The sequence below is a fragment of the Psammomys obesus genome, unplaced genomic scaffold (assembly GCF_907164565.1).
Source record: "Psammomys obesus unplaced genomic scaffold, mPsaObe1.curated_primary_1811, whole genome shotgun sequence".
In the NCBI taxonomy this organism is placed as follows: domain Eukaryota; kingdom Metazoa; phylum Chordata; class Mammalia; order Rodentia; family Muridae; genus Psammomys; species Psammomys obesus.
This window is the reverse complement of record NW_026585698.1, coordinates 8,624,789-8,646,054: the sequence shown is the minus strand read 5'-3', so window position 1 is coordinate 8,646,054 and position 21,266 is coordinate 8,624,789. Positions and strand designations below refer to the sequence as shown.

Genomic DNA, 21,266 nt, shown 5'->3' with positions numbered 1-21,266 from the left:
TCACTTGCTTTTGTTTAACCCAAGTCGACTTAAATACAAACATGGGAGAGGTCTGGTGTGTGCTCTAAGTGGAGTTCTATCCTCAGGTCTTGCGATCCAATGGACAAATTCCAACAGAGGTTGAGAGTCAGTGGTCAAAGAGATAGGGGCTATCGACAAAGCTGCCTCTGACACATCTTTCCAAACACCCTTTCCTAACTGGCAACTTGTCAGCATCCTCTGTGGTCTGAACATCCATTAAAATCAAGTCACTATTTAGAGAATGCCATTTACTCCTTCTATCCTTGTAGATTCTCGGCCCTACCTTTTTCTTTCTTTCTTTCTTTCTTTCTTTCTTTCTTTCTTTCTTTCTTTCTTTCTTTCTTTCTTTCTTTCTTTCTTCTTTTTTTTTTTTTTTTAACCTAGTTCAAGAAGGCAGGAGATGGGCAGCTAAGAATATCTCCAGTTTGGGGCAGGATTCCAGGGAGTTTAAGAGATATGCATTCTTGTGTGTGGGCTGTTCAGTGTCTGACGTAAACCCTTATTTAAAAATGCCACTCCCAGGGAAGATAAAAAGCTTCTGGAAGTTCCGTCTCCATGGCTTTGTTTTGTTTTTGTTGTGTTTCATTTTGTAGAGTGGGTTTAAAAATAATTGTGGAGGGTGTGAGGAGGACATTTTCACAGACTTGCCACAATGGGTTGCCTAGAAATGACCTGGGGATCTATTTCAGTCGTAAGAACAATGGTAGGATTTAAATGATATCCCACAGCTACCTGGGGTAGAAAACCTGAGAATTCAGAGACAAAACTCTGGGTAAATTGAGCTTTAAAGCCCACGATTTGAATAGTGAGAAGAAGCAGGAGGAAGAAATTTGGGATGCGTACAGTACTGATTTTCATTTAAAAAACTGTGACTGGGATAAATGGCCTTATTAAACAAATCTGGAAACACACAGGAGCTAAGAGTGACTGCTGTTTTTCATTACCACATTTAACGTGTGTATGTGTGTGTGTTTAAGGGAAAATAATTTCTTATTCCTAAAAGAGAAGTATCAGTGTATTTCTTTTGGGTACTGGCATGACAACTAATGTCCATAAAGTAACATTTTGATTGTTTAACCGCAAAGTGGTCCGAAATCAATGTTAGAGTAACTGGCCATGTCCAGCACCAGAAGAGAGAGGCAGGCAGGAGTGGGAGAGGAACCTAGTCACCCAAGACTGCAGGGGCTGAGGGCAACCTTGGTGGTTTCTGTTTTTGTTTGTTTGTTTATTTATTTATTTTTTGTATGTTAAATCAACCCCAGAGCATATTTTCAGTTACCTTTTGGGGAAAACACTGGCCAAAAAAGTAGAATGTGGAGGATTGTTAGAGGCTCTTGGGTAAAGTGAGGTGTGCCTGCAAGACCGGGGCTAACCTTTGTTGAAGAATTAAAGAAATCTGTGAGAAGCCATCCTTTCCACACACCTTGTCTGGAGCCAGACTCAGTGTAAATTGCAGGGGCCTCAAAAGGTTTTTTTTTGTTTTTTTGTTTTTTTTGCTTATAAGTACAGCATTGCGGCGGGAACAGACTGGAAAAGCTTAAATACGTCGTTTGTTACAAATATAATTTCTAAAGTTCTTTTCTATCACAGAAGATAGAAAAAGGATGGACCATCCCTGAGACCACTGACCTTGCCATGGCTGTCAGACTGACGGGGCTCTGGTTCTGAATGGGGCCACCTTGCTCTGACTGCCTGCATGTCTGTCCTCTTGAGACTTTCATTCCGTGTTCACACCCTGCCACCTTATGAACCACTGTTGCCTAAACCTGCTAAACTTTCCAGGGAGGGCTGCCCATGATCTTTACACACGTAGGGGGTCACAGTCACATCCAAGAAGGCTTTCTTTGCCTGGGTATAGGAGTCCTCCTCTAGCCAAGATTCAAGCAGGGACACCCACGGTGGGCCTCTGAGTGCCCTTTCCCTGCTGATCACTGAGGTAGGTTCTTCCCGGAAACATTTCATGGCTAGCCACGTCCACCGCACACCCCTCATGCATTGAACTCTGACAGTGTTATGCAGACAGACACATTGGAACAGCACAAGGAGCATGGCGGAGGGCTGGAGCACGTGGCTCTGGGTTTTAGTAGAGGAGCGGCCTGGGTGTATGAGATGTGGAGGGGGTTGTCAGAGATGGTGCACACGACTGGGCTGGAGATGGATGGCTGGGGAAGCTCGGACTCATGGAGGATGGGCAGGCCTGTGGCGGGAGTGCCTGCTTGGGGGTTCTGGGGGAGAGCAGGGCAGAACCATGCAGGGCCCCCGGATGTGAGTGGGGAAATCAAGCCAATACTTTACCAAGAGCAGGGAGGCTTCTTTAAGTACAGATGTTATGTGGGGGGGACTGTCAAAACATCCTGAAATATATCCAGATTTGGGAGCGATTAGCATCCACGACTACTTCTTCCAGGATTGTAAATGCAGTTTTCCCAGGGGGTGACATGTTAAATCCCGGCTCCCTCCACCCAACAGAGATCCGGCTAGAGCGAGGTACACTCTTACGAGTGGGCATCAGCAGCCCACCACTGTCACCAGGACCTGCAGACAACAGTAGAGTTTAAAAAATGGCTGGCTCCTCCACCCAGTACAAATGGCACAGCAGTTAGTGGCCATAAAAACCAAAGTGGTGGGTTATCATCACGGGCAGTCTTGACCACTAATGGGGATTTCAAATGACCTAGGACACACACCGCTGGATGTGCCTGCGAGGGCAGGTTCCTGAATTTAACTGAGGAGGGAAGACCCTCCCTGGATATGGGTGAGGGCTGGGGCCTCAAACCGAATAGACCAAGGAAACCAAGCTGAGCACCAACATTCGTCTCTCTCTCTCTCTCTCTCTCTATTCTAGTTACCACACTGTGAGCCACAGGGCTGCTTCCTACGTCTGTGGTGGTCTGTGTTTCCAGGATGTGAGCCCGGAGGGACCCTTCCTCTGTTAAGTTGCTTCTGCGAGGTGTTTGGTTGCAGCAGTGAGAAAGCAACCAACACAGCGATCATCTAGCGGCCCCATGTTATTTGTTTCACGCTATCTGCAGTACGGCCTCATACTTCATGTGGGTGTCCCCCGGAGAAGCAGAGTGAGAGTGAAACTGAGTGAAGACCCATTAAAACAAACGGCTTCAACAGCCTCGGTTAAGGCCTGGCTGATAGATTAAAAAGTCCTTGATTGGCAGCAGGAGGGAAGGGGAAGCAATGACCTCTCCCAGATCCCAACTTTTGCTCCCTGGTCCTCTTTAGTTTTCCTCAAAGCTAAATGCCAGAGGAACGTGCTTCCTGTGCTGAGTGCTAAGGTCAGCGGCAGATCCAGGAAACCCTTCGAGTCTCTGGCAGTGCTGGGTGGGAAGTCTCTGGGATTAATGCCCAGGACACCTAGGAGGCCAAATTGTCAACCTTTTTCTGAGCATGATGGGAAACTGAGATTTTTGCCCAGACTTCTCGGCCATCCTCCTGAGTCTGTAAGATACCCAGGGCTTGCCTTGTCCCTCCCCCTGTCTCAGGAGACGGTCATCTAGCCATTCCTTTCATACGTAGTAGTGACAGCCCCTGCATACCACACTGTCTTGGAGACCCTGGGGACAACTGTCCTCATTGTGTATGTCTTCTATCATGCCTGCACAGTGGAGGACGGACAGGGGTAAAAACAGAATTGGCGGTGTGCTAGGTAAAGAGCCAGACAGAACATAGAAAGGGGTCAGCAGGGGACAGAGCTGCTGGTGAAAAATGAGACCTCTGGGGAGGGCCTCTCTGAGGTTGACATTTCAGTAAAGAAGTAAGGGGGGGGGGGACAGACATGCTGGTCGTGGGAAAGAAGAGTTCAAAGCCGTAACTAGTGTGAAGGTGAGGCCCCAAGGCAGGCATGCCAAGGATGCTTCCCTGAGGGAAGAGGCGCATTGCTGGAGCACAGTGGGAGGAGGAAGACAGGCTTTGGCTTTTGCTGAGCTGCTAGGCCCCTGACTTTCTGGGTATGATGACATGATATAATTTCTAGTTCAGTAAGCCGATGTCACTCCTATGACGATATCTGATTGAACTGGTGATGGAGCGGTCAAGGATCAGAGGTCAGGGAGGAAAAGAGCAGGCAGAAGCAGGGGACCAGAGAAGGGGCTGTACTCAAGATCGGTGGTGGCCTCCTTGCTTTCCCTTGAGAGGAGAGCACAGGGCAGGTAGCAGGAGACCTTCTACAAGGAGGTCAGACCGACAGGGCTTGAATGACCAGGTCCAGGATGGGACCAAGTGGCACAAGAAGATGTCCTGCTTTTTACTCAGTGTGCTTCCCATGGAACTGTTCCAATGTGTGCAGCTAATTGCCCACAACACCAGGAGCTAGTCCATTTTTTTTTTTTTAGGACTCCCCCTCTCCATGTTCCCTTGATTGGTTTTTATCTCATTAAAAGGCATGTGGGGTAGCCAAGAATGCAATGCTAAGGGTACACAGATGTCTGCAGACTTTGAGTCTGAAAGAAATGAAACTAGGGTAAATGAAGTGGGGCAGGGGATCAGCTGGAGTTTTTGCAAGGAATGAAAACAGAATGTGAGCCATTACAATTCTTCAGACTATTGTTCCTGGAAGCCGGCCAGGTGATGTCTTGGGGACATGAGTAGAGGTTAACCAGTTACTATGCTTTCTTAAAAATTACTTGAATTTGCTTTAAAAATCCGTTGGCTGCTTTCCTAACTCCAGAGGAACAATGGCTGCATGATTTTCTTCCAGGAATGAGATTGTCTCCAGAAGCCAAGGAAATGTAAAGAAAGGGAGCAGGCTGCTTTTTGGATTAATTCTAGGAGATTATAGCTAGATTAAGGCTCAGGGATGGCCTCAATTACAAAGACCCTTTTGCTTTTAAACACACACACACACACACACACACACACACACACATACACACACACACCACAGACAAAAAGACACTTACACAGAGACACAGACACACACATACAACTAAATGAATCTGAAGCCCTAGTGGGATAGATTTAAGAGACATGACTATTTTCCCTCTCTCTCTATCTCTCTCTTTCTCTCTCTCTCTCTTGTTCCTCTTCCTGCTGCCTAGAAATGCATCTTTTGTGAAGTTTCCTGGGCTGGGGCAGAAGTCCTGAGGGGAAGAGTGTGGCATAGTTCGGGCTCACTTTAGACTGTGTGTCATGGTTGACTGATATTAAGAGTTGCTGGTAGGTTATTAAACATACCAAGAAGAATTTGTGAGAACGTTTCGTGTAGCAGACAGGACCATCTGCACAAATATAAAAACTGGTTTAAAATCTGCCCTGAAAAATACCTCGCAAGCTACAGTTAGTAAGGGTGAGATGGAATTTCCTTTTGGCTCACAGCTGTGCCTTATGGTCTGAGGTTTCTGAAAGAAAGTTCTAGAAAGATGGAAGACAGAATAACTCAACAGTCTCCTGCCTTTGAAAGGAAAAGCACTGTGGCCTGGAACCTATTTCCTCAGCAGAAAATCCCAATACAGAAACAACCCAAACTGGTGTTTTTTTTTTTTTTGTTTGTTTGTTTGTTTGTTTTAATTTCCTCTTACTCCACATTGAAAAAATAAGCGATCATCATTCTCTTTGCCCATCTCAGTATCCTCTCTATGACAATCTTGGGGCTTCTCGTGGGTCTAGCTATGCTTTACTGGCCAAGCTACCAGCGTTTGTAGCCATGTGACCCCTATCTGTGCACATCTGGAACTTGACTCCTGTTACAAAAATTATTCTAACAAAAATCAGGAAGGTGATACCCAGAGAAGAAGTGACCTTAAACTGGAAAATCATCCGTATTGATATAAATAATCCGTTACTTAAGAATATTCATGAAAACAGGCAGGAAAGGCATGTCCTGCTGGTGTGGTTTGTCTGGAGGAAGATGAAGCTGGAAAGGGAGGAGGAGGAGGCACAGGACAGAAAGACGAGCAACAGTGCACCCCAATTCTCGGCTCTGCACCCCAGTTCCCAGACAAGGCAGCTGGTTTGATCATAGTAATAGCAGGGGATTCTGCTATTACTTCACGTGGTGAGCAGACAGCCGTGGAAGACAGAAAAAGAACTGCAAGCCTCTCGTGGAACCGAGTGTTTTCTAGCTTACTGTAACAGGGTACCCAGGGAAACAACCCTTAGAGAAGAGATGAACACAGACACAGAGTAGGCACGGTCCCTGTGCTCTGGTAGCAAGCCTCTGGGCTGGGTGCTCTCCCACTCTGGGGGAAGAGGATCCACATAATTCTGTATGACAGGAGGATGGCATCCCATTGTCAGCTTCGAGAGTCTGGAAATTCCATTTTCCGTATCAGCTGCTAGGCCCTACCTAGGTCTGCATCTTCCCCATCTTAAGCTTTATTGAGTCAAAGTTGCAATCTTTGAAACTTTCAATACTGATCAGTGGTATATTTAATTCGGTCGGTTCTGACACCTCTATCCTCCCCGGAAACCATAATCACACTTAAAGATAACATTTCCATCACTCCCGAGTTTCCTTGGACGGTTTTGTAACCCGCTGCTGGGGTTTGAACGTGGACTGAGTCTCATGGGTGTGCGCATGTGTGATTGATCACGTGGTCTCCAGCTGAGGGATGCTGTTTTGCAAAGAGAGGGAACCTCAGAGGGGAAGGAAGTGGGTCAACGTGGGTGGGATTTGAGGTCCTGTAGCCACGCTCCACTTCCCGTTTGCCCTCCGCTTCTTGACCGTAGGTGCGATGTGGGCAGCCATCTGGTGCTCCCACCCTTCCCCGCTGAAGTGGGCTGCAGCATCCCTTCTTGAACCGTGAGCCGGAATGAACTCTCCCTTCCTTGAGTTGCTCACGTCAAGACTGTTTGTCTCCGGAGTGAGCGCTAGAACGGAGCCATCTCCTGTAGGCAACCAGCCTGTATTTTCTAGAATTCTCCACACGCGCGGTCACTCGGCGTATGCCCTTTTCCACCCGTTCATCAGAAGTTCTTGATCTCATTTTCCCCTCCTGTCGAGGTCTGGCAAAGAATGAACATGGCAGTGCCTGAGGAGTGGTCACCTGCGTGTGGCCGAGGGCTGCCTGCTTCGTGACCATCTGAGCACTGGCCAGCACTGGCTGGTGTATCTCACTCCAGAGCTAACTCTAGAACAAACACCAGGCTGAGTTACAGCCAAGCACAAGTGCTAACGCTCTTCTGCAGTTTCTCAGGGAGCGCCTGCATCTCCCTTCACAGAACTGGGTCTTGCTCTCAGGCCACAGCAACCTTCAGTTCCTTGTGTTACAGAAGCTTCAGGCCACAAGCTGTAATAACTTTCCTAGAGCCCTTGGTGCCAATGCATGGAAAGCTTTGCTTGGAGTGATGTTCTGCAGAGCCTTCTCCCTTTTGCTACCTGGTGTCTATTTGTAAAATCTGCTGTCAGGGCTGGGGGCTGGAGGAGAGCACAAATCACCCGTCTTGGATTCAAAACCCAGGGAAGGATCGAAAATATTCAGCGACCCAGATAAGTAATATTAAAGAAAAAAATGAAAAAGGCATCCGCATTTTAAATGAAGGCAAAATTAGTAGCAGCGCCATAGTGAGCCTGAGGCGGGAGTGGAAAAAAAAAAAAAAAACATAAAGGAAGCTAATGATGCCTCTGTCTTTAAAATTATTTACATTTTCAGCCCAAGATACTCATTCATTTGGTCTTATCCTGACCTCAGCCAACCTTCTCCTGATGTATCTATCATTTGGTCTTATCGTATCTGCAGTACAACAGGCTGTTTGCCACTCTGAAGTCATCCAGAATGTTCCTGGACAGGACAGGAGAACTCAAGAAACTCTTTAACATATGTACTTACTCTTTTTTTTTTTTTAACTTTTCTGCTGTTACTGGCCATAAGCTAGGGCAAAGACACAGACACTGGGCCACCAGAGTCTTGAATATTTTAAAGGGCCTCCATGAGGCACTGGAAACTCAGCGTGTCCACGCCGTATCTGATTTCATGGACTTTTAACACGAAACCCAAACCATCTTATCTAAACAGACACACAGAAACCACAGCTCTGATTAATGTTATCATTTAAAACACGCACTGTACTCCTCACAGGAGCGAACAGGGCCTGAGAGAATTCTGTAGAGGGATGTAGTGTGCCATAAATGAGTCCCAGCTAAACTGTAAACATGCACAGAAATCCTGGCACTGAGGACAATGACGGTGGTTTTGAATTGTTCAGTTAACTGTTCTGGAGGAAAAAAAAAACAAAAAACAAAAACAATCCTTCTCCTCCCCAGTTACCCAGAATTCCCATCCCTTGAGGGCTCAGTGGCTGAAGCACTTGCCATCAAGGCCGGGAGGATGGATGCCTGGATCCGGTGTGAATGCCACATGGGTGTGGTGGCTTGACCATAATCCCAGCACTCAGAAAGCCGAGACCCAGGATCCCTAGAGTAAACTGGCCAGCCAGGTTCGCTATATTGGTGAGTTCTGGATTTGAGTGAGAGACCTTGCCTCAAAGAACAATGTGAAGACAATTGAAGAACAATTGCCAACACTACCCTCAGGTCTCCGTATGTAAATGCCTGGTATGCAAACACATGTGCACGCACACACGTTTATGCGCAACACACACACATGTTTTTAAAGTGAAAAGGTTCATGATCGCCTGCTGAAGGATGCATGCAAAGAGCTGGGTTATGTGCTGAGGGTTAAGGAAATTGCTAGAAGCCCTGGAACATCACAGCTGGGGAGACGGGAGCATGAAAACATGCTGTGTTTTCACTGTCCTCACGGAGAGTGTGAGACATCTGAGACCAAGAGCAAGTGTCAAGTAAGTCTGCCTCTTAGCCTCCCTGTTAGCTACGAGTGGGGCGGTGTGGTAGGATGTGGGCTTTGCAGTTCGCCAGACCAGGAAGCTAAGTGAAGCGAAGCTCTGTCTCAGCTGCTTGACCTCGGCTCTTCCTGTAGTTGCTTCCTCAACTGCTTACTTCACAGGGTTGCCACGAAAACGAGGCAGGATGAGGGTATGGAAGGCGCCGGGCAGGAGAGCAGACCATGGTGTAGTTCTTGCCAATGCTTTTGGCACCACCACATTTTGGGGTGTCTGACCTGGGCCCAGGGTAGATTGTTATTTATGTGAGTTATCTAAGTTATTTATGTGAGCTGGGCTCGGAGGAGAAGGATTGAGGGGTTCAGTGTGTCCTCCCCTAAAGGACATCCCACTTGCCAGTCTTTTCAGGTGCCCGGTATCATTCTTAGAGATGAGTGACGGTATCCCTTTAAGAGGCTCTCATGTTCCAAGAAAAGAACAGCTGATGACAATCACCATTACTATGTACAGTTTTGTTCTTGACATTTGAAAAGATCCAGAGAAGAGCTTTAAAAGTTCATCCAAAAGTGGATGGTGCTTGGGAGGCGGGAGGAAGACCCCTATCAGCTCTTGTTCTGGGATGGGTGACTTGTCTTCCTGAGGGCAAAGGATCCAGAAGCTAAACTATGGACAACAGTTCCAGTCTTAAGCCTTCACGCAAATACTGGAGAACAAACAGAAACTTTGCTCTCCAACATGGGGTCTTCCTCCCCGCCCCCACCCCTGCATCCTGTAAGCAAGACTGAGACTGATCTCCTCCCCCACCCCCCACCCCCACTCAGGACCGGGAATTAGGGCGGTTTCTCGCCAGTGGCGCAGAGACGGCCTTCTTCCTAGGTTTCCTGAGGGGATGGGAGACGCGATGTTGGTAGGGCTCCTGCCATGTTGTCTGGGATCTAATCTACGAAGACCTGTGATACACTGGAGCTAGTTTTCTGGCTGGCGAAGCGGGGGTGGGTGGGAATAGGGTTAAATAGTAAAGCCACGGAGAGAGCAACGGCATTCTGTATACAGTCAAACCATGATAGAAAGTTTTCCGGTTCAAGTTGGCCAACTGCCTGCCACTCATTTCCTACTGGACCTGCTGGATTGCTCTAGAAACCAGACCCTGCCTTGCGGGGAGGACTGGAGGTTTAGTGTGTGAGCTTCCTTTGTGCCGAGAGAGAATGGGGAGAAAGCCAGCACTGAGGTCTGAGGTGTCTCTCTCACCGTCACCCCTAGAACTCATTGGCACGGGAGACAACTTCCTGAACAGAACACCAACAGCACAGGCTCTAAGAGCAATAATCAATAAATGGGACCTCATGAAGCTGAAAAGCTTCTGTAAAGCAAAAGACACTGTCATCATAACAAAACGACAGCCTACTGACAGGGAAAGGATCTTCACCAACCCTATATCTGACAGAGGCCTGATATCCAGAATATATAAAGAACTAAAGAAGTTAAAAAGCAGTAAATCAAGTAATCCAATTAAAAAATGGGGTACGGAGCTAAACAGAGAATTCTCTGTAGAGAAATATAGAATGGCAGAGAAACACTTAAGGAAATGCTCAGCGTCCTTAGCCATCAAAAGAGATCCAGGAATCCAATTAATTATTTTAACAAGGTTGCAAATGCCTTGGCATACATCCTGAGTGCCTTGAAGTTTGTGTTGGTTGCTTATCCCACTGAACTGTGGCTTCCACCAAGTAAAGTAAAGACATAAGTAAAACAAAAACAACAAACACCAATGACAACAATACCCACAGCAAACAGGTTTGGGGGCTGGGGCATGGCTCAGAGCTTAAGCAGTTCCCATTCTGGGTTTGGTTCTTGGCTCTCACAGTCTCTAACTCCGATTCCCCGGGATCCAACATCCACTTCTGACCTCCGGGTGCTGCTGCACAGATGTGGTGCACATACATACATTCAGGCTTGCACACACACACACACACACACACACACACACACACACACACACACACCAAAACCAGGTTTCTACACCAGTGATTATCTGAAACTGCAATTGTGCTTCTCCTTCCACAAATGGTACAAAGCTAAAAAGGGAAGTCACTATGAAGTTAAATGACTCTCATAGCAATGAAAAGATCGGGCTGACGCTCTCCACAAAATAAAAGAAACTCCTCTTTCCAAAATTTCCCACAAAGTGTAGCTTTCTGGGCACTGGATCCTATCACATATCAAGCCTTTCCGGAATGATGCTGGTGGCTGAGATGGGGTAGTTCCCTTGGTTCTAGTCTCTCCTGTGGTGAGTGGGATCTGTGGCAGTGGGCCTGGAGGCTGTGGGCATGGGAATGGACAGAGGAAGTACAAGGTAAAACCAGACAGGCAGCAGAGAGGCCCCTCGGAGGAACTAAGGTTCCCAGAAGCCAGCGTACACTTCCTGTTTCCATCTCAGTGGGAATGGGGTGCTGATGACAGAACCTTAGGACAAGGGCGCAGAGGAATGGACCCGGAGCCCATGGAGTCCCAGGAAAGAGCAGCTTGCTTTGTTGGAACTGAGGGGACACGCAACCTAGTGCTGCCTAGGGGCAGGGGACAGGACAAGGCCCACTGTACAGTCGTGAGGTCATGCGGCCTTCAACTTCTCCTACCACACACTTGTGGGTAGTCGTCTCAAACACAAACGTGTGTCTGCAGGCCGCAGAAGCAACCTGGCTAGTCTGCCCAGGATACCTCACTGAGTTTGTCCTGTGCCTGTTCTTGCAAGGCACTTTCTCAGGAGTGAGAGTCTAAATGTCCTGCACACCAACTGCACCTATCCTCTGTCCTTCAAAGACTCTTCAAACATTCCCAACCAAGGTTTCTTTAAAATTGTAGTTATAAACCTGCATGTTTGGTAAGCGCAAGCAGGTTTCTTTATTATTATTATTATTATTATTTTATGTGTAGAACAATGTGAGGCAAAAGAGAAAAACAAAACAAAACAACCCTCAAGCTAGCCATCAAAAACATTACTGGGAGAAGAAAAACAAAATAAAACCAAGAACCCCAAACTCAAACCAACCCAAACCCAAACAACAACATCAAAACCCCTAGGACACTCAGGAAAACGAGTCTTGCCGGCTACTAGTTTGAAACGTTTTGCTAAAGAGGGACCATTAAAAAACATGAATTTTGGTGGTGAATGCAGAGACGAGAGACTGCTCGAAGCGCTGAGGAAGACTCATGAGAGGGCTCAGCCAAAAAAAAAAAAAAAAAAAAAAAGACCTTTACACCACCCACTCTGAGGTTCATGGGTCATTTCAGGAGGGGGGGGGGCAGAAAGAATGTAATAGAGGCTCTGGGCTCTACCTGAGGTGATTTGATTCATCTAGTGAAAAACTCTCCTTGCCTCTAAGCCTGAAGACCCGAGTTCAATCTCCAGGACCCGTATAGTGTGAGAAAAGAGACCCAACACTCCTTGAACCTCCACAGGCATGTGGTGACTCAGCTGCCTGCGCACATGGAGCTGGGTTTGCACTGCAGGAGGACGTGGAGGGGGTGGTGCTCCGGGAGCTTCGCCCCTCACATGCTGACCCACATGGTAAGCTAGATGGTCCTGGCTAAGTCCAGTGGGTCACAAAACAAACCAACAAGACAGGAACCTGGGAAAGAGAGTGGTAAGAAGCGGGGAGGCTGAGGACAGTAAGAGGTGTGCGCAGGGGTTGTGGATAATCCGAATGCCTCGTGTGCTACATAGGTAGAATTGCCAAAGAAGAACCTTAAGGAGAATTTATGTTTGCTCCCACACCCTTCTTTCTTTGTCTCCCTGAACAAACTGGTCTGAATTGCAGACTCCCTGCTCCTCCCGTTCATTATGTCAACTTCCCAGGAGGAAGGCAAATGATCAACAGTTACTCCTTATTTTTCGCACACCACTCAAACTAGCGGGCCTGCGGTTCCAGTATTCAGGAACATTCAAGGCCAGCATGAACTATGGAGTGTGACTGTCCCAAGAAAGAAATGACAGGTGGGCTGGAGGGGATAGTCGGGGGAAGGGGTGTGGTGTAAATGCCTCAGTTGAAGGGGAATGTGGCCAAGTCCCATGACCAGAGTTTAATGCCTGCGACCCATGTTGCAGGAAGGGAAAACCAAGACTAGCAAATTGTCCCCCGAACTCCACACACTGTTGTGTGCACACACACACACCAAAATCAATTAATTAATTAACACAGTGTAATTTAGAAAGGAAACAAGAGAAATTTAAAGAATATTTAGGCTATCACTGCTGTTTCCTGTTCTGATTCAAACCGAAGAAGGCAGTCTACCTTATACATTCCACACAGAACTGACTTGGCTCCTGCCACCAGACGGAAAGAGAGGGACGCACTTGTGGGTGTGGCTTGTTAGAGACAGTCCAGGGCTGAGAATGGGGAACCTTCCAGAAGGTTTATCTTTAGCCCTGGGAGGGCATCTATAGTCTGGTCCTCTGAGGTGTCAGGAAAGGGCTACTAAACAGTGCCTGCTCCTGTCAACATCACATGATGCAGGTTACTTTACAGCAAAGGAGGGAAAGAGATCACCCTCCATGGTCCAGATAGTTGTAAGAGTTCTCAGGGAGAAGATACAAAGGGATGGTGACGAGAAGACGTTGCTGGGGCCATCGGAAGGCATTTTGACTTTGATCCTATCCATGTAAGTGTCCTTCTGGAGGATGGGATATACTCAAGTATTCCCAATGGGCACCCCTCAGGCCTTCCACCACATAGAAGGACACAAGACACAAGCCAACTCCCTTTACTGGGCTTTTCCTTTTCTCTTTGAATGGAAAAAAAAAAAACAGATGTGAACGTTTCCATTCAATTTAGAATAATGCCTCAAGAAGACCTTCTCAGATGGCTTTCTTTCTTTTATGAGGGACCTTCAGATCAAAATAAGACATATTCTTCAGGTAGCACATTCTAAAAGAAATCCAGCATCATGGAGGAAGGCAGAAGTTAAAGGGACTCTGAACTAGAGGACCAGATGGATACTTGTCTAGAGAACTCCTCAGGTTGGCTAGCTCGGAGTGTCAAAACTGGACTTTGCGAGTGATAAGGAGGACCTTTTCATCCTTGACACCATTTATTCCTTTCCTAGGCACAACCCAGAGCTCAGCACACTGCAAGGCTGCGTGATTGGGCTGTGGTGGATTTTCTAACCCACTCTGGACAGGGAAAGGAAACCGGATGCAACCGCAAATGCTCCTGGTCTTGTTTTACCTGCCATATGCGAAACGCCTGTCTTTGTGGTGGTCTCCAAAAGTGTCCCAAAGCCTGAGGGAAATGCTCACTTCATCAACCACATCCCTGGACCGTTCCAGGACCTGCAGGGGCAGAAAAGAAGAATGTGAGAGAGGAGGCCTGGAAAGGAGGGAGGATGGGATATAACCCCATACTCCCAAGGGGCAGCCCTCAGGCCCTTTCACCATGTAGCAGGACAAAAAGACACAAGGCAACTCCTAAATCACCTACTCCATCATGTGACACAGACTTCCTTTGTTTATTATAGCCACACCTTCAAGTTTGTCCCCCCTCTCCTCTTTTTTCTGTTACCAAACAGGTCACATCTGTTTTAGATGTGTGATATAGCTACCTGCCTCATTTATTTTTAATCATACTGATAAACAGCCAGGAACAGAGATGGGTTAAGCATAATTTTAAAATTCTCTTCCTTCCTTTTTTTCTCTCCTTCTTTTCTTCCTCCCTTTCTTCTTAGCATTTTCTTTATTCTAGCTCATGCTGGCTTTAAATTTCTCCATCCTCCTGCCTTAGCTTCTTGAGTTCAGGGATTAGCGGCCTGGGTCACTGTGCCAGGCAAATTACTGTTTGGTTCAGCTTTCGGGTTGTCATTGAGGCAGGGTATCAGGTAGCTCGGGCTGGCTTGGAACTCTCTCTGTAGATGAGCATAAACCGGAGGCAACTTACCTCCTGGCAGACACGGTACTGGTCAATGGCCCACACGGTGGGCACATGGGTGGCCAGCAGCTGGTACTGGGTCAGTGTAGTGTTGCATGCTCGGGCACAGATCAGGCGCGTCTTCCCCACAGCATTGTCACCTACAACCACGCACTTGATGGTTTCAACGTTGGGTCTTTCGTAGTCCATGTCAGTGTCCATTTATAAAGCTCTGGAAGAAGATGGTGGATGCCACATTAGAGAAGCCAAGCTTTTCCACGGCAACTTACACTGGCAATTCACAGAGGTCTGCCTTTGTCCAGCCACATCCTTGGAGGTGCCTGAGCACAGGCAAGAAGTTTGAAAGTGAAACTCAAGCTTTCTTTTTATATCTCACACTAGAACAAAAACACCACACTGTTATTTTGACCCCGAACAGTTTATTCTGGTGAACGTGTTATTTTCTCCTTGGTTTTCTCTAAACATACCCTGCCTACTGCGGACCCGTCCAGGCACACAGTCCTGGCTCCCGAGCCACCGGTGTTGACCAGCTAATGAGCCTGGTCACCTGTAAAGTTGAGCTTGCACGCATGGAACTGGGCTGCCCAAGAAATACTAAACTTCACCTTGCTACAATCTTTCAGCTACCCAATGTCTGGCAGGTCATATGCCAGACAAGTCATAAGCAATTTCATAATGGTGACTGAGATGAAAACCAAAACATAGGCTGAAAAACTGCCCAAGGACGTGGGGGAACAGGAGGGCTCTGGATTGAATTATGACATGCTAATGAAATTAACTCACCCCCATTCCCTATTTATAGTGACCGCACTGACACGGCAAGTTATCTCAAGGGAGCTCACCAAAGCTAGCTACAGAAAAGCGTTTCCTTCCCTTCAGCGCTTTCATCAGGGAATTTGGAGCGCAGGGTGTAGGCAGACATCAACAGGAAGACAAAGCACCTTCCTGAAATACTGGGGGAGGTTAAGAGACAGCTGAAGACCCAGTGGCTTACCCTCCAAACCCCAGCTCTCGGAGGGCTAAGGCAGGCAGAGTGTAAGGTCAAAGCTAGCCTGGGCTATGCACCAATACCACATCTTAACAAAACACATGCACAAATCAAAAGAGCAGGCTCTCAAGGGAAAGAAGAGAAGCCACTGTTAACACCCATATTTTCTGGAACCAGGCCCTCCCCATGGCAGAGCAGTCATCTACTGTGGGCAGGAGGCTGTTAGATTGCCATGTGTCATAACTGACCCTTGGTGAAACATTTAAGGGAAAGAGCCTTATGCCCTATACCTAGCCTCGTGCAGAACTGGCTTGAGGACAGTCGTCCTTTGGATGATAAAGACAGAGGTGGAATGTCCACCGACGCAGAGACTGTCTTCCCACAGCTGGGTCGTGCCTGAGAGTGAAACACTTCTGAAGTGCTGTGTGTCATCTGTAGCAATGTTGCCACAGGCAGCTGTGAAACCCGAGGCCGGAGAACGGCTTTTCAGGGAGGATTTGAGGGTGGCAGACATGAGGTTTGGGTCAGGCTTTGACCTGCAGTTTATGTAGCATGAAGAGGCTGAAAACAGACAGCAGTTCCTCACCTGGCTGATGCTTTATATATATATATATATATATATATATATATAATTTTGAATGTCTCGAGTACAAAGACAAAAGTCCAGCCCTGATAATCAGCCAGGTGTGGCGGCTCCTTCAACTGATGTCTTTAACATTTCTGTCTTACAAGTCTATGGTATTTGTATTCCTCTGTTTAACAGAAAACAATGTGGCAGAAGCATGGACGAGGAGGTGATTCTTCGCTGCCACTTAGGTGCCCTCACCTGTGTCTAGAGACCAAGATAAATAGCTAAATGTACCCACTGGCTGGGATAAATGCGCGATCAAGAATTATGTGACTCAGTCACCTAAATGCCTGAGATGGAGTGAGTTTGAATCCTAAGCTACTCATCTGCCATCTCTCAGCACTGGGTGGGTCTTACTTCCAGGGGGTCATTTTTTTTTTTTTTTTTTTAATCTGTTGGAAGGCATTCTGGCAAAATCTGTCTCCTACAGTCACACACACACAGAGTTGAGTAGACTGATGTTTAAGTTCTGGGTGGCGTCTCTGTGACTCCATGAGAGGGAAGATGGGTTCGTTCGAAGGACATCAAAGGTAGAGAGCTGGCATCACAGGGCAACTCACACACTCAGTACTGACAGAGATCTCCCCGAAGGATGGGTTTTTGTAAGCTCTAACTCAAGGGTAACTCACTGCAGGCTGAAGAATGCACACACAAGACGAGGAATAGCTGACCTGACCCAAGGAATCGAAAGGAATCAGGACGATAGTGCTTACTTGGCCACATCCTGGTGACGTTGCCAAGGGGGCGGGCCCAAGCCAGTAGACTGGCTTGGTATGGAGCCCCCTAACTTTGAACCAAGGTTCATTGTCTTGAATGTCCTAAGTGTAGAAAAATCTCAGTCTTCGCTGGGGGATTTGTTTTGAGAGACAGACAACTTGGAAGAATGCTTGAACTTAGGGACAAGTGAGATAAGAAACTGAAAGTTCTCGTCAGCTAGCAAACTGGCTCCGATAGCTAACTCTGAAGGGGAGCCCTAAGTCTTGTGGACTGTTAATATGCTGGTGAAATAAATAGCTGTGTTGCTTTTAAATGAGGTGGTCAGAAACCCATTATGTTTCATATTCAGGCTCTTACTGAAAAAAAAAAAAAAACCTTATCATTTTTAGGTTGACATATTTATATAATTCTAGAAGAAAAAAAAAAAAACAAAAACAAAACAACAACAAAAAAAACAACCCTGATGTCAAAGGTAAAAATAACACCCATTCTTTGGAGCTCTAATCCCAGCGATATATTTAGGATCAAAGCCTACTGATTCACAAGAACAGGAGGCGATAATGGATGAGGAAGAGTAACTGGCAGCGTGGATTCAGTGCTCCCAGCCCGTCTGGTGGCAGGGGTGAGGTTTGCGCTACTGAACTCCCTGAGTAGTCCACTCAGAGCAAACATTTTTTTTTCTATGTGTACGACAAGCCAGAAAGTATTGTAAGGACTCAAAACTACATCCAGAGAGGCAAAGTCATGCTGCCGCCGTGTCCCACCAAATCAGCTGCTCGAAAGCCATGCAAACCCGGAAAAGGCACTCAAACCCACAGGTAATTGCAAAAACAAGCAGTTTTACCCTTCTTGTAACCGGCTTCAGGTTACTCCAATCTACAGGCTTATGGTTGATGAGTTCTTAAGGCCATCTGGGAGATCACTGCCTGCTCTCTGATTTTTATTTACTTACAGGGGGAGTGATAAATAGTATCCATTTATCAGATTTAGTACATTTCACCAGCATAAATCCTGCTCATTTGTGTGAGCACTCTTATGACTTCAGATAAACATCTGAGGAGACAAGAGAGGCGGAAACGGTAGCTGTAAACCCTGGTGACCCATTACTGCTTTTCCTACTTGAACAAACTTAAAGGGCATGGTATCAAAGCAGAGGCTGAGACACAGAGCCAAACTTTGGGCAGAGTGCTGGGGAATCTTATGAAAGAAGGGGGAGATAGAAAGACCTGGAGGGGACAGGAGCTTCACAGGACAGAAAAAAAATTTGGGGCACAGGGATCTTTTCTGAGACTGATACTCCAACCAAGGATCATTCATGGAGATAACCTAGAACCCCCGCACAGATGTAGCCCATGGCAGCTCAGTCTCCAAGTGCATTACCTAGTAATGGGAACAGGGACTGTCTCTGACATGAACTCAGTGGCTAGATCTTTGACCACCTCCCCCTGAGGGGGGGTGCAGCCTTACCAGGCCACAGAGGAAGACAATGCAGCCACTCCTGATGACACCTGATAGGCTAGGGTCAGATGGAAGGGGAGGAGGACCTCCCCTATCAGTGGACTGGGGGAGGGGCATGGGAGGAGAAGAGGGAGGGAGGACAGGCTTAGGAGGGGATGAGGAAGGAGGCTACAGTTGGGATACAAAGTGAATAAACTGTAATTAATAAAAAAATAAATAAAAACAATACAAAACAAAACAAAAATATGCCTGGAAGCATCTACCTGCCCTCCATGGATTAGAAGTGGTGATTTTATTTTACAGCTGGCAGGTAAGCAGGCTGATGTGGTGGCTGGTGACTGAAGAAACTGAGGAAGAGACTCTGGGTCAGGAGATGGACCTACATGAGGTCCTCATGGTCTCCAGAGCCATGGCATTTGTGTGGCCATCCCAGACTTCCCTTACTGAGACTGTCAAGATCTGGACCACAGGCCATTCATTCCTCTTCGTGTGCTACCGTCTCTGCTTTCTAGCCACAGGACTGTGGGTTCCACGCGCCAGCTCTGCAGCTTCCCCACTTCAGAATCGATGGTCCTCATCACATTCCCATTCCCACCGCTCATCCCTTTGGCTGAGTTTTGGGTATTGCTGTCACCAGGAATCCAATCTCAGATGCCAGAGTCGTGCCCCCCTCCCCCCACTCAGTGCGACCCTACTGTCTTCACAGAGCGAGGCAGAGGCAGTCAGCTTCCAGCAGCAGCGGCCACCCTTTTGCTTCCTCTTGAACTTGGGCTAGCTTTGTTCGGACACTGAGTGATTTGGCCTCCCAGTGGCTTCCTTGAGTTCTAAGCACTGTTTGGGACCCGACGAGGCGCCCTTACAGGTCTCATCCCTTCTTCTACCTTTCCACCACTTCTTGCTTGACTGTAAAATTCTGTTTTATTTTATTTATAATTTTGTAAAAATTAATTTTACATAAAATTGTATTCCTCAAAACTGCTTTCAGATGTTACCTCTAGAAGACTTCCCAACTTCTCTTCTTTCCATGGGCCAGTTTGTTCCGTTCCCTAACTAACAGATGCTTAGAGCAGAAGTTTCTAAGGTTTTATTTCTACTTAGCTAGAGCTTATACCTCCCAAACGCCCACTCATTTACTCAGTAACATTATACATCTCTAGAGTTTCGCTGTGTGCTAATGTGCAATACACTTCTTCAATAAGCCATCCTTAACTGTGTCCTCTGGTCCAAATTCTCCGAATTGACTGTTATGCAAACACACACACACACACACACACACACACACACACACACACACGTGCACGCGCGCACACACACACTCACATACACACTCTAAAGGTCAGCTACTGGCAAAACAACGACGTCGGAATGTGAACTTAGCTCCTCTGGCGTCTTCCTCTTCCTGCCAACTCTAGGTCCTTGAGATAGTGGTTTTTAGAATGCCTGGTCTCTCCCTATGAAATAGACTCCCAAGAAAGCACGGCTCCTTGGCTTTAGAGTCTAGGACCCACAATTCCATGTGGAGGGGAAACCTCCGGGCGGGTGTTTGCTCCCAGCACGGGTACCTCATCGTGTGGTTACACAGGGAAGTCAGATGAGGCCAAAAGACTCCTCAACCATTAAGAAATTCAGATTTCAGGGGGGTGTGGGGTGGGGGGGGGTTATCATTTGTCAAAGACGTTTCCCTGTGGGTTCCTTAATTAATTTGGAGCAGCCACCGTTGGGGGGTGCTGCCTCTCCCACTTCCTCTGTCTCTCTTGAATTTGTTACTCTGGTCAAGGCTCTGGGAGCACGTCGCTTAGAAGTAGCAGGGCGAGCTGCCGGCCCCAGGTACAGATGGCTTCCCGAGAGAGACAAAGCATCCATAACAGAAGAAATTGTTTAGGTTGGCGATCGGCGAAAATACCAGCCGAACAGCTCCAGGTGTTTGAGGAGCCTGTTCTGAAGAAAAATCGAGAATTTTCTATTATTGACAGGCACAAAAGGGCAAGGCCGGAAATTGCGCAATCGTGGCTGCAGACACCCTGGCTTCCATTCCGGAGAGGGTGGCAGGCTGAGCTCCTAATTGCCAATCTAGGCCAGCAGGGGCTGCGCTGGAGAGCGTGTGGAGTTCTCTGTCAGGGCCGGACTAGGCCTTCCAGTCAAGGCTGCTCAGGCTCCATCTCCAGGGAGAAAAGCCATCCAAGTCGGCAGAACTGTCATTTCCATCTACAACATTTTTAAGTTCGATTGCGTGTTTGGATGAGAAGAAAACTAAATAACAAGACGCTGCATAGAGGCCCCGGGGCGCCTGGGAACCCAGGGTCGTTGCTTGGAAGTGAAGTGGTGCTTTTTCCCACATCTGCTCATGGCCCTTCCTTGAGTCCCATGATAACAGCAAGGCCATGGATTCTTCTCTTTTTTAAAACTCAAGGCCAGTATGGGAGAAGAGCCAGGAATGGAGATAAACTTTCTCTTCTATCTCAGCTACACTTAAGCTGCCATCACTGAAGGAAAAGGAAAAGGCTTTCAAAGACTGAAGAGGTGCCGGGACAGTGAGATGTGGAGCCGCCGAGCCTGATGGCCCGAGCTTAGTTTTAAGGAGAGAACAGACTCTTAAAAGTTGTCCTTTGACTTTCACACTTCATCCACGGCCATGTATATGTGTATTAAAGCACACACACATTAAATGTTATTAAAAAAAAAAAACTTAAAAGATGTATCAAAATGCTTAATCTTGGCAGCGTGCCCCTGTAAATTCTACCTTTTAGGAAGCTGAGGCAGGAGTATCTCAGCTTCTCACAGCACTTGG

At 47.3% G+C, this 21,266-nt stretch overlaps 1 protein-coding gene across 4 annotated transcripts in view; it reads right to left on the bottom strand.

Moving 5' to 3' along the window:
* Rhobtb1 (Rho related BTB domain containing 1) overlaps positions 1-21,266 on the bottom strand; it is a 108,992-nt gene that overhangs the window by 24,657 nt on the left and 63,069 nt on the right. For all 4 annotated transcript variants that reach the window (XM_055598920.1, XM_055598922.1, XM_055598921.1 and 1 more), the window contains 2 exons: positions 14,697-14,898; positions 13,992-14,095 (listed from right to left, as the gene is read on the bottom strand). In XM_055598920.1, coding sequence (XP_055454895.1) covers positions 13,992-14,095; positions 14,697-14,888 — 296 coding nt within the window. In that variant the 5' untranslated portion in view covers positions 14,889-14,898. The remainder of the gene's footprint in view (positions 1-13,991; positions 14,096-14,696; positions 14,899-21,266) is intronic.